At 32.1% G+C, this 14,342-nt stretch overlaps 1 protein-coding gene across 1 annotated transcript in view; it reads right to left on the bottom strand.

Annotated features, from left to right (window-relative positions):
- Window positions 1-14,342, bottom strand: part of LOC115243627 (pikachurin-like) — a 134,136-nt gene that overhangs the window by 83,880 nt on the left and 35,914 nt on the right. Inside the window, exon 3 of the mRNA XM_029820761.1 lies at window positions 3,659-3,775. Coding sequence (XP_029676621.1) covers window positions 3,659-3,775 — 117 coding nt within the window. The remainder of the gene's footprint in view (window positions 1-3,658; window positions 3,776-14,342) is intronic.

The following is a 14,342-nucleotide window of genomic DNA, read 5'->3' as shown; positions in this document are numbered from 1 at the left end:
TTTATATTTAATTTTTTTATATATAATTTTTCCACTTTTGTATTTAAAGTAAAAATGCAAACGTGAAAATAGCATAAAAGATAATAAAAAAACGAATTTTACACTTTTTTTATGTCCTGTCATATAGTGTAAGTAATACGAATGAACTTTGTATCTGTCATGTTTTTGTTAAAGTTGAAACATCTATTATTTATATGCAATTTATTTAACTTTTGCTTCAATCGTACATCTCGATTATGTATATCGGATGTATGACAATGTGTAACGTGCGATTTAAAACTTCATTCTCTCTCGTGATGTAGTATAAAAACTCTTGCATAAGATTAGACTAACTATAAATCATGCCTCCCGAAATTCTACATGATTTATGGACAATTTTAGCGTATTTTTCTTTCACAATGCCTTCCCTCTCTTCTTTCCTTCTATTTCATAAGCCCGACACGAGATGTATTCCGCGCAATTCCACGCGAAATGAGATATTACCTTTAATACGGGCGGGGCACTGTAAACAGCTTGAACTTGAGATTGTCGAGATAAATCTGCAACCAGTGCGCGAGCTTTTTATCGCGCAATTTTTTAACGGTATGAAAAATAAATTTTATGCATTATACAAATTACGTTATTGCTTCTACAGATATTGTTACGAAATAATTAAAAGTATCGATCAAAGAAAATTAAGAGCGCTATTTAACTATTTTTTTTTTATGATTTAATTTTGACACAACTGGCTCGACTTTGAATTTGCATATTTAAATTGAAGATACGTCGCCTCACAATAATATAACGGAAAATGCAAAAATTAAAAGAGAGGATAAAATTTTTTTCTCAAAATTTAATTCTCACAGATACTACAAAAAAATGTAAATTAAGAATAATTCAAAAATCTGTTGACTTTGGTCGAAAATAGCAGACAAATTCAAGAAAATAGTAATTACTGTAGAGTCTTTAAATTGAGATATACTCTATATAAGATTAGAGATAACCAAATAAACTATAAAGCTCTATAAAAAGTTCTCAAAACATATTTCTAACATTTTCCAATATATTCTCTCGGTATTGTTATTATCAAAGAAAAAAATCAACAATTGGAGACAATAACAGCCCGAGCTCGCGCTTGAAGATACTTTCGGAATAAAACTCGTTCTTGATATAACTCTCTAGAATCAAACGAGATATTCAACGGGCCAGCGGCTGTCGGAAGCGTTGCTTTGAAAACAATACAAATGCAGTATTAAAAAGTTTGTCGGTTCGGCGCGGTGCGAAATTTTATTAGGGATATCAAAGATGTCGCCCGCCATGAATGCGAATTGCAAAGCGGGATAAGGATCGAATCTATTCACACGCATACGCACGCACACACTTACCGGCGCAACTGTATCCATTTTTATGAAGTATATAGCCGTCCTTACAGTCGCACTCGTACATGCCGTCGTGAAGCTCATAGCAGAGCTGCTCGCACGGCGATCCGTGCCCGCATCTTCCTGAAACACGACAGAGAAACGGGGACGTTAGTAAAGTCGGTGTTGTAAAGTTATGCGTGTCGGGGGAGTTCGAAGTGGCGGACAAAGGGAGAACATTGGAATTGGCGATGGCGGCGAATTGCAAACGCAACTGTTCATGCGTTCTTCGTTCCTCCATTCCTCTAAATAGCGTATTTACATTAAGCGATATTTAATATAGTCAACTTGTATAACAATTCTAGCATATATGTAGATTTGCATTTTATTGCACATTTTCACCTATACATGTATAAAATATTATCATTTAATCTCCAGGTACGTGATTCCTATTTATTGTTTCCTTTTTGATATTAATTCTATAATCACGTATAAATATAATCCTGTGATCTAAATACACGTTAAAAATTTTACAAATTTTAGGCTTTTTGCGCTCGCGTGACATTCAATTAGCTGAAAAATGTTCTTATTAATATTGTTTTAATATAAAGCATAAAGAGGAATTACACAAAATTAATTGCAATACAAAATATGTACTGCAACACACGTGTGATTAAATGCCATCGAGTCAACCACAGTGTTTCTTCCGCAGTAATTTCATTTTACTACGTGTTTGATTTAACGTCACGCATTTACAAAAATATGTTATAGAAAATTAAATCATGACGTATGTGCAACATATAATGCACGGGATGACAGCGCGATAATTAAATTTTTATTGTGTTGAATGACATGAAGGATTAAATCGATGTCTTGCATGTGACGTGTGGGTTTTCTTGAAACATGTAATATTCATTATAGACGAAATTGTGCGCTACATACGTGAAGGGTGAGAAGTCGAAATTGACTTAAATCTAAATAACTTATTCGCTGCAACAGTGTGGGAGCGGAAAGGAGGGTGAACGATCTAATCGTTACTTTATGATTTTGTCTGTATTTAAAGCATTCATAAATCTGTAAGATGTTACATGCGGCTTTTGAAACACAATTGAAAAATATATATATCTGCATTATTTTTTTGTTACTCTAAAAATATAATTATCTTCGTTTAAAATTGCTTAGACAATATAATAAAAATCCACCACCACCACCACCACCACTACCACCACCGCCTTCGATCGGCCGCCGCCATTTTTTTGCCCGAGCCATCGCGTGCGTTACTAACCCCCTCGAAAACATTCCGCCTTGAAATGCGTGCTTTCCGATCGAGAGGTGCGCGAGAGAACGCCCAGGGATGTAACGCCGGGGGTGCGAAATTGTACGCAAACAGCCGAGCCAGGAGTATGTCGCGTTTACCGCGCACCCCGTACGATATCTTCGCATTCGCGGAAATGTTAAAGAAAGGGGATCGCAAGTTATCTGATACGCATTCAAGAGATTATAAATTTTATATCAAACTATGTATTGTGAAGATTAAGGCAGAGCGTTTTGGAAATTGGAATTTGATCGATCAAAGTTAAAAGATGAAAGATAGATTGGAATTCAGGGCTTAAAGAATATCTTTCTAGTTTACAGTCGCTATATATTATTCAATGATCCGCCATTTCTCAATTATATAAGATGTTCCAGGTCAGGTCAATGAAACTTCAGGGTCTTATAGGAAATTGAATTTGAAATTTTTTTTAAAATGCAAAAATTAAAAGAGAGGATAAAATTTTTTTCTCAAAATTTAATTCTCACAGATACTACAAAAAAATGTAAATTAAGAATAATTCAAAAATCTGTTGACTTTGGTCGAAAATAGCAGACAAATTCAAGAAAATAGTAATTACTGTAGAGTCTTTAAATTGAGATATACTCTATATAAAATTAGAGATAACCAAATAAACTATAAAGCTCTATAAAAAGTTCTCAAAACATATTTCTAACATTTTCCAATATATTCTCTCGGTATTGTTATTATCAAAGAAAAAAATCAACAATTGGAGACAATAACAGCCCGAGCTCGCGCTTGAAGATACTTTCGGAATAAAACTCGTTCTTGATATAACTCTCTAGAATCAAACGAGATATTCAACGGGCCAGCGGCTGTCGGAAGCGTTGCTTTGAAAACAATACAAATGCAGTATTAAAAAGTTTGTCGGTTCGGCGCGGTGCGAAATTTTATTAGGGATATCAAAGATGTCGCCCGCCATGAATGCGAATTGCAAAGCGGGATAAGGATCGAATCTATTCACACGCATACGCACGCACACACTTACCGGCGCAACTGTATCCATTTTTATGAAGTATATAGCCGTCCTTACAGTCGCACTCGTACATGCCGTCGTGAAGCTCATAGCAGAGCTGCTCGCACGGCGATCCGTGCCCGCATCTTCCTGAAACACGACAGAGAAACGGGGACGTTAGTAAAGTCGGTGTTGTAAAGTTATGCGTGTCGGGGGAGTTCGAAGTGGCGGACAAAGGGAGAACATTGGAATTGGCGATGGCGGCGAATTGCAAACGCAACTGTTCATGCGTTCTTCGTTCCTCCATTCCTCTAAATAGCGTATTTACATTAAGCGATATTTAATATAGTCAACTTGTATAACAATTCTAGCATATATGTAGATTTGCATTTTATTGCACATTTTCACCTATACATGTATAAAATATTATCATTTAATCTCCAGGTACGTGATTCCTATTTATTGTTTCCTTTTTGATATTAATTCTATAATCACGTATAAATATAATCCTGTGATCTAAATACACGTTAAAAATTTTACAAATTTTAGGCTTTTTGCGCTCGCGTGACATTCAATTAGCTGAAAAATGTTCTTATTAATATTGTTTTAATATAAAGCATAAAGAGGAATTACACAAAATTAATTGCAATACAAAATATGTACTGCAACACACGTGTGATTAAATGCCATCGAGTCAACCACAGTGTTTCTTCCGCAGTAATTTCATTTTACTACGTGTTTGATTTAACGTCACGCATTTACAAAAATATGTTATAGAAAATTAAATCATGACGTATGTGCAACATATAATGCACGGGATGACAGCGCGATAATTAAATTTTTATTGTGTTGAATGACATGAAGGATTAAATCGATGTCTTGCATGTGACGTGTGGGTTTTCTTGAAACATGTAATATTCATTATAGACGAAATTGTGCGCTACATACGTGAAGGGTGAGAAGTCGAAATTGACTTAAATCTAAATAACTTATTCGCTGCAACAGTGTGGGAGCGGAAAGGAGGGTGAACGATCTAATCGTTACTTTATGATTTTGTCTGTATTTAAAGCATTCATAAATCTGTAAGATGTTACATGCGGCTTTTGAAACACAATTGAAAAATATATATATCTGCATTATTTTTTTGTTACTCTAAAAATATAATTATCTTCGTTTAAAATTGCTTAGACAATATAATAAAAATGGTTAGACAATATAATAAAAAATTCTCACAAAATATGTTTTATATCTCATAAATGTATTCACGAATAATGTTTCAAACTGCTACAAATTGTGATGTATAGTTGTGAAAAGAATTAAAATGAGTGAATAATAATTCGACGCTTTTTAGCATATGTAATATTAGGATGCATATATAATATTATGCATATATGTGATATTAGAATTAAATATTAATAATAATAGCATATTTTTTCGAAGACGTGAAACGCGGAGAAAATAGCGACATATTAAAAAATGATTTACGAAACACGATGGGATGGAGATAGAGGGAGCAAATAAAAAGATCCAATGAAAAGTGCATTACATCGAATGTAGTAAAATTTCATGGCGCTTTTATTTTTAGTTTGTCTTTCAGCTCAGGCATCGTGAATGGCATCATAAATAAATTTGTATGCGGACTTTTCAATTTGCACATATACATATATAATGCGCATATTTCGTACTTAATTTTAGTTTAACGCAAGTGCTTGCTAAGTGGACTTTATATGAAATGGCCAATGATATGCGCAGTTAAAATATTTTTGTTACGGCTCTGTTTATGTGGAAGCGCTTTAATAAACGAAATTTTAATTTCGAACATAAATTTTTTGACGGGGATTTTTTAAGCTTTTTTTAGTCGATCTTTTTATCGTCTAATATGTAAACAAAAAGTTACGTGCTCTCTTCCTTTCATAAAAATATGCATTTACTAGCTTTTTTCTCTCTCTTCTCTTGCAATTTGAATAATAAATCAAAATTACTTATTTATGTGAAACTAATGAAAATATAATTTAATAATATTAATAGCAATTGTTTTATAGCAAAAATTTTTCTTAAATGAAGTAATTTTCTTTTCTGTAATATAAAGCATAGTATTTTATACATAAGCTTTTAATATTTTGAAGAAGTTTATAAAACAGAGTAAATATTTTATATTGATCTTTTATTCAAAGCTACGAAAACAGTCTTGAATTTTTTGAATAACTCTTTATATATATATTTATATCATGTTAATTATGAAGCTCTAAATGTACAGCAAACAGAAGCATATATTTATCATATGCTTCTATATTAGTGCTACATTCTCTCTAGCTTATATAATATAATATATATATATATATATATATATATATATATATATATATATAAATATAATAATAAAGTTAATCCTTCTCACATTATAATACATTTAACTTTAATATTACGGTATAATTATATACAAAATTTCTTATTTACATAATGCATAAATTATATACATAATCTTCTCGTCAATGTTTCCAAATCAAATATAGTAGGTACACAACTATACGTGCTATACTACACCTATGTGAACTTAACGCCCTACTTTCAATAAATTAAGTTTTCACTACAGAAAATGATAAATATATGATAATTTCGATTGGTAAATACAATTTTGTTCATAAACATAAAAAATACAACATTTTGTAGAAATGATTACCACGTAATTCTAAAATTAAAAAAATCGCTAATGTATCGTGAATTATTTATAATTGTTTATAATGCTTTTACTTTTGTTTGTAGTTGCACATTGTAAAAATGGAAGTACAAAGTTCATATAGACGTACACAACGTTTCGCGTTTTACGTTTCATAGTAGAAAATCACGCATAAAAAAAAGAGGGATTGACGGACGCAAAATTAGACATTTCATCTGCATAGAGAACAGATTAATAAAACATAACGCGGGCAAGAATAACACTGGAAGAAGTGGAATTCGTTGTTGAATGCGCAACGACGCATGCATGACAAACTTGCATCGCGCTGCATCCCGCGATGAATCATGCGGCTCGTTGCATCTCGATGCATCATGTCGTTCCACCCCCTATGGCGCAGGACAACCATTGAAAATTCCAATATCCGGCTCGGTCGTGTGTACTCTTTACGAAAAACTGGACGCGTGGGAAAAACCGACATTATTTTCATATACTGCTGGGAAATATATATATATATATATATCTTACAATATATGTCTATATCGTATTGCACTTTATTTGTCGATGCGTCGGGCACGTAATAAAATCGCTATTGCGCGATATTTCGTAGAACGCGACGAAATTTTATCTCGTTGATTGTTTAAATACTTGTGCATCACATATAACTGTTAATTAAAGAGTACAAAAAATTTTACTTTTATTAATTAATATTGTTATGTACAATCTGTTGTTTATTTTTTTTTTTATAATGTAATCAAATCTCTTGTTCTGTCCCGAACATGTATAATATTTGCCTTGTGTACAACATGGATGACTCACTCAAGTGGTATATTTGTATTGCCAGTTATTTTTTTAATGTAGTATATTTTATCGAACAGTCTCTTTCTGTTTCGAAATTCCATTATATAACATTTACCTTTTGACAGCATAGATGACTCACTCTTGTTCTGCATATTATTATTGGTACATTTTTGATATAATATATTCCATATACTTTGTAATTGCGCTGAAGATGGCTGAAGATCCAAAAAAAGGACCGAAATGTACGCTTTTTGTTATTGTCTTTTGTGATCACTTAGTTAAAATATCAATGTAATTTGATTGTAATAAAACATATGCGCACAAATTACCGCGCTGGCTTTGATTGCCTCTCCTTCGTATGATATATTCATAAGAGTTTTTATTAGTTTATTCTTTTGATCTAATTAAATCTCTTGATTTAAAATATTTATTTATGCACGTATCACCGCTCATCATTTTTTTAAATTTCATTTTTTTGTTAATTTTAATTAATTATTGTTTTTTACGCGATATTCTCTTGGGAGAAATTAGATTTTAAGAATGACTGGCATATATTTTTGTAGTTGAGAGAAAGGTAACGAGTTTAAAGAGATTGATATCTGGTTATCTGGATTTATCGCGCAACCGGATAATTACACAAAATACTCTCAAGTTTTTATTACCCGGATTTTCACATGAAACACAGAATCTAAAGCATCACGTAATGTGTAAATAAAACATATATAAATAATGTTGAAATATGAAAGAAACGGATGGAGAGAAATCGTGTTGCTCACAAAATTAAATGACGGATGGCTAATGACATATACACGGATAAATACATGCGCATAAAAAGAATAAAATGAACATTTTATATTTTATTGCAGTTGCTATATAGACATCATTTCGCATATATATCTTGTGCAATTGTATTTTAATAATTGATTTTTTCACGCAATTTTCATATCTGTAAAACTAACATTTCGTTAAAATAACGTTTTTGTTCGATGTAAATGAGGGAATTATTTTTTTATCCGTTTGCGCATAAAAATCATTAAATCGAATTTTATTCTTTACTCAAAAAATAATCGGGATAAAATAAAATACCTGATTGAAAAATCAGGTTTAAGTGCTTTCTAAAATAGAATTCCTCCGTTAGTGTTTGTGCCTTTTGTGAGCCATGTCGTACGAAGGTGCGGGTGAATGGACTGCTCGTATGGTACATGTGCACCCAAGCTGATATATGCAGGCTGTGATTCTACTGCGCGCCGCACATATACAAGCCGCGCGAATTGTGTTGTGTATAGCCCTAACATAAGTACAATGTAGCTCCTAGTTTGATTCGAGAGGCGACGCGGTTACATTGCCTACAATGCCGCAAGACATATGTATAAACGTCCGTATGCCGCTGCTAACAGTCATGCATAGATAATATAATCGCTAACGTATGCCAAGTATGATAGATATCATAGATGCCTGTATTGAACGGCACTTGTCGAAAGAACGCATCAAGTCCGAATATTTGCAAATCAAGAAGAGAGAGCGATCTCTTTCGTTTAAAATATTACTTTTTGCAAATATTATTTTCATCATATTTTTCATTTTATTCGCATTTATTGGTTCATTTTATTTTATTCGCATTTATCGGCCGATTTTTTAAATCGGATATCATGTAAACATATATTAGCCACGTAACATGTTGAGCTAGTCACATGCGTGACTGGGAATTACAAAATGCATGAACAACGAGGAAAAATAAAAGTCATATAATATCACAAAATGTTGGTAATCAATATCCCATATCTTTCAGTATAAAATGAATTATTTAAATCTCTGTCGAATAATTCAAATAATATCGTTCACCTATTTTCCTCCCTTTTTTGTATTAATATAATCGTTATATTACATGTGTATATCCATATTACATGTGTATATCCATTCGAAAAAATACGAAAATGGAAAAATGAGAAGCATTGGTAGAAAATAAATGTAAAAATATATAGTGTTTTATATATATTATATTTTATAAGCTGATAACTCTTATTGAGAAAGAGAGAATGTTTTTTTAATGTAAAGCTCTGTTAATAATTAAAAAACAACAAAGATACAATGCACGTTTACTTAAATAGAATTAAATCGATGATTAAAAAAAGAAGTGTAGTTGAGTTGAAAATTATATTAAATGTAGTGTGAGAGAATTATATTTAAATGCCATAGATTTTGCTTTTTTATTCCTTTCTCTCTTAGTCGGATAAACTAGTTTCTAAAATATAAATAGATAAGATGAATCTGCTGGGATACACTTTGCTATGTTCCATAATTTATTATTATGTACATAAATGATGTTATCAACGAAATTATGTTATCATGCATAAAGTTGACAAAGGATTTTAATGCAATCTTCTTCGTTATGAAAATACTGAATTCTTAATAAACGACTGGATTTGCATGACATATATACACAAATAAACACGTTATTCAATTAACAGATAAAAATCACGTAAACTTTTAACATAATTAATAATAATAACAGTTATGCAATTTAAATATTTCCAAATATTTTCTTTACCGATAAAAAAAGCAATATAAAGATTTAATGCAAAATCTTATTAAAAATATATATATTAATATATGGCATTAGTACAATAGAATTTTACATCAAAAGCTTTCTTTATACGTTTATTTGATAATTAAAGTGAAGGATATAATTGGTTTATGTTCCATCATTCGTCTCTCGTGTCCCAGAAATATCAACTTATGGAAAAGCTACTTAATTTTTAATAAGCTTTATCGTTGCGCTTATCGTTTGCGCTTGCGCGCTTCTCCATCTGACATAAAGTTCGATTATTCCCTTTAAAGCTTTAATCGTTCCTTTGCAGGACGGATCGCGCTCTTACTTCTTAATCGGCCAATCTTCAAGTTATGAACAAATTGGTCTACTTATTATCCTCGATATCCATCGCTCTCTTATCTTGCAAGCGCGCGCGCGCGCGCGACCTTTTGATCGATCCCGACTTTATCGCGCGCTTCAAATTTTCCGGCGCGATTTTTAACGGCCCGCGATGCGTTAAACAATAGCGTATGCGCGATATACGGTTTACACGTGAATTGCATAACGCAGTGCCGAAAGGGTGCGTTAATGTTAATGGAACACGAGCTCACGCATGTATGCTCCCTCTGCGGCCCCTATAGCCGCGCGCTGGGCCCATTTGCTAATGGATAGCGACCGATTAATATAGCAAGCATTTGGCCTTTAGGCGAATTAATAGCGGGGTGAACTTTCTGAGAATAGTAGCGGTTACACACGCCAATTATGCGCGAATGCCCCTTTGGGCGCACGAATCATGTTTAATGATTGTGGATGAAAACACACAGCTGTAATGTTTCGTGGTATACGCGCATTCATAGTCATGTATTATGTGAATTATTAAAATTGCAATATATCCTTTTTATGTTTTATAATTTAGAAAGTTTAATAATTTTTAATGCGTGAATATATATTTTTTATTATAAACACGTGGAATATTTTTTTTTTTTTAACTTGGATAGGTGTTTTATTGCGGATTTTTTAAATATATATATAGTTTTTCTTGATATAAATATAGCTAATAAATTCTCTGTAAATAATTAGTTATGATCAAAATTTAATAAGAACATTTTTATATTTGCATTTGCAATGTTTGCACTACGAATTTAGTGTTTACACAAAAAGGTAGTCTTCAAGATCCTGCTTTTTTCATTGTTTCGAGTTTGTTTTTTTTTTAAACACCTTATCAGAAAATTAAAAATGAAATTGATGTAATTTAATTTGCTATTTAATTTCCCATCAGATTTATTTCGTTACTTTTTTTTAATGAATGAAGGGTTTTGAAGTCATTTTTAAAAATCATCAAAAAAATATGATTTTTCGAAGTTGGTTAGCTCTAACTTTTTAACGAAGCGTTTCCGGACCTAAGTTTATCGAAACTTTTTTGTTTCAAATTTAATTTCCTATAAAATCCTAAAGTTTCATTGACCTGACCTGGAACATCCTGTATAATAATTTAATAATCTTCAATTATAATGCAACTTTAATCTCAAATTAGTGTCTTTAAAGCTAACGCAGACTTAATTCTTTAACAAACCGTAATTATTAACTTAATTAGAGCAATCTGGATTTAAGAGACCCAGATTTGATGATGTTACTATTGATATTTTATATAGGAATGATCTTTATTTGACTAGATTTTTTTAAGTTGTAACTAAAAAAGTCATAAAAATTTTATTTGACATTTTTTATGTCTAAAAAATTAAAAACATTTTTTTTATTTTATATAAATGTTTTTGTTTTCTTAAAACTTGTTATATAATAAATTTATTTTTAACACATTTGCTATCTTCAATATGTGAAAATAGGTGATTGATCCATGAGACCCGTACGCTCCAATTACGCTAGATGTCTTCACTATTCTGGTTAAAGGTTAAATTGACCATCATATGCAGAGAATTTAACAAGAATATTCAATCGCTTAGAAATATAGAATGTTTGAAAATACAATGGTAATTTTGCAAAAAAAGATTAAAATACGTAGTAAAAGCATGCTAGATTAATTACTTTTTAATAGTTAAGAACAGTTTGTCTTAAAGAGAGAACAAAAGATAAAAGCGATTTTAAAATTCAAGTATAAAAGTATTTAAAGTGATCTTACACGAGAATCTTTCATATCAATCTTCTACAAATTAATTAAAATTATAACGTTATTTCGTACTATAACACGTTATTTTATACTTCTATATATTATAGGCAAACATTTTATTATAAATTTGAAATAAAATTGATTTTATATATAAATTTATATGCACAAATAAATTCATGATAAATATGCTAAATTGTTTACTTATTTTATTATCTAACAAAATGTATGATCCAATTTAGATTTGTTCTGAAATATTATAATGCTGTTAGAGTTGTAAATATATACATAATAATTAATTTTTCAAAATGTTGAAATTTTTCTGCAAATATTAAAGATAGCTTATTGTTGGTATTTAAAAAGAATTATTATTAATGTTTTTAAATTATATTACTAAACTATAAAATTTTCGATATTTATAAAATGTCAATTTTTACAAGTCGATAATTAATTAAAAATTATATAAAGATATACATATATATTAATAGTTATATATGTATATTTGGAATTGAATATTGAGAATTGAGAATCAAAATTTAAGCTAAGAATTAAGATTCAAAGATGCCGCAGCTGCGTTTGAAATGATTTAATTTGAGTTGCATTGAGATGTCAGTTACACTAGTTCGCTCATGCAATCACAATTATCCGTTTCATCTATTATGAAATACGGCCGCTAATTGCCATGTATGAAATAAATGAAAGTCATCTTGTTTTGCGTAATGGCGTTAACGTATCCGCATTCATGCGCGATGAAAAATCACGTCGACATTATTCGCGTTATTGCCATCGGGATATTGGCAGCTGGAGATGGAGAAGGGAGCTCGCGACAATACGGCATATCGGCCAATGTCGGTCGGAGAAAATGGCGGAAATATAAAGCTCTAATGGCTTTTGGCGGGATACGGGTGTATCGATTCTCTGCGGCTCCGCGCATTAATCGATCGTAAATGTTGCATAAATACTTGTGTGGCCGCAACGAATCCACCGCGATAGTAACGCGCGAAATAACGACGGCCTTTGCTGGAATTCAATTCATTTCAACGAGTCACATATAATTCAATTTAACGCGCGTAGTCCAATACCGTTGTTTCCACTGTCGGATCGACGTGTTTCGCGTCGCCGCGACATCGCGGAATATATTACGGGATATGCTATATCCTACGCAAAACGATCTCACTTCGATAATCGTTTCCCACCAATTGATTCATTAAACTGCCAATTATTCTCATCCAATTCTTCTCTTAAAAGTTTGGTACACAGATAGTTTATATTCGATGCATTTGTTGAAAAAAAAGCGTGGATTATATACATATCTTACCTTATAAATATATAATATAACAATTTAGTTGCATAATTTATTGTGCCCAATAGAGCGTTACGTTATACCGGCTTCTTTAATTTGCATTTATCGCAACATATGGCAAATGAGTGTCAATATTTGACATGCAACAAAGGTCGTGGACATAGGTCGCGTTAATTGATAGCGCAAGCATATTAAGCGTTCGTCGTTGGTCGCATGCTAACGCGATTAGCGTTATCGCAGTTTGGCTCGCAAGTAGGCGCATACATATTGGCACATCGTCGAAAGGCATTACCACATTCTCGGAGTATTTTGAATATTCAAATGCACGGGCGCTGTGAAAGCAAAAGCTGGTCGTCGTCGAGCGGCGGCGGCGACAACGAGCGGTCGAAAGTGTTTGCACACGGCAGTTTGAAAATTGTGAACATTATCATGCGACTCGATCCCATCCTCGCAGTCTCCCTCGAGAGAGAGAGAGAGAGAGAGAAAGAGAGAGAGAGAGAGAGAGAGAGAGAGAGAGGATCGATACGAAGACTACAATTAACTAGATACAGTCGCGCGGGCGCCGACAGATATTTCACTAACTCGTGCGAAATATCTCGCCGACTCGGCCCTTTTTTTTCATCCCGCCCGCTCGTGCGAATTTCACCTCGTCACGTCGTGGAGCTTAGTCCCACACGAGATAATTTTTCAAAAATTATCCGTCCGCTTCGTTGAGAACACCTAGCGTTGCAAATGGACGTAAACCTGCGGAAATTTTTTTCAAAATAATGGAAGAACGCCGGGATTTTCTTTATTCCGCGTATAAATTTTTTGCATCGAGAGAAATTTTTCAACCATTTAGATATGGATTTTCGATATACGAGAGAGACGTATCTTAAAAATAAATTTAATTATTTAAAATGGCACGTTTGAAATCGACAATTTAAGCGAAAAGTGGTAAGTAAGTGACGATTATTGTTTTCTGTTTGACAATGTAATTTTTTCAACGGCAGGATATGTTTATTATGCCAATAGTGTATCGATAAAAATACAAAATAATAAAAAGTTGATATCTATAATTGCTATAAATAGTGGATTGTTATCAAACTTCTATAAGTCGCAAGTTACGAAAATGTGTATTATAAGTTAGTTGCTCACGATAAAATAATCTTAACTTTTTTTCTTTCTCAATTGAAAGTTTTTTTTGCGCTTGCAGCTTTATTCAAGATTTACTGAAATGCTTAAAAGAAATGTAAAGTTAACTTATGTAAACTTTTTATATAAAATAATTATAACAATTTTTTTTTA

The sequence above is a fragment of the Formica exsecta genome, unplaced genomic scaffold (assembly GCF_003651465.1).
Source record: "Formica exsecta isolate Colony F162 unplaced genomic scaffold, ASM365146v1 scaffold72, whole genome shotgun sequence".
Lineage (NCBI taxonomy): Eukaryota > Metazoa > Arthropoda > Insecta > Hymenoptera > Formicidae > Formica > Formica exsecta.
This window is presented reverse-complemented; position numbering and strand designations above follow the sequence as displayed.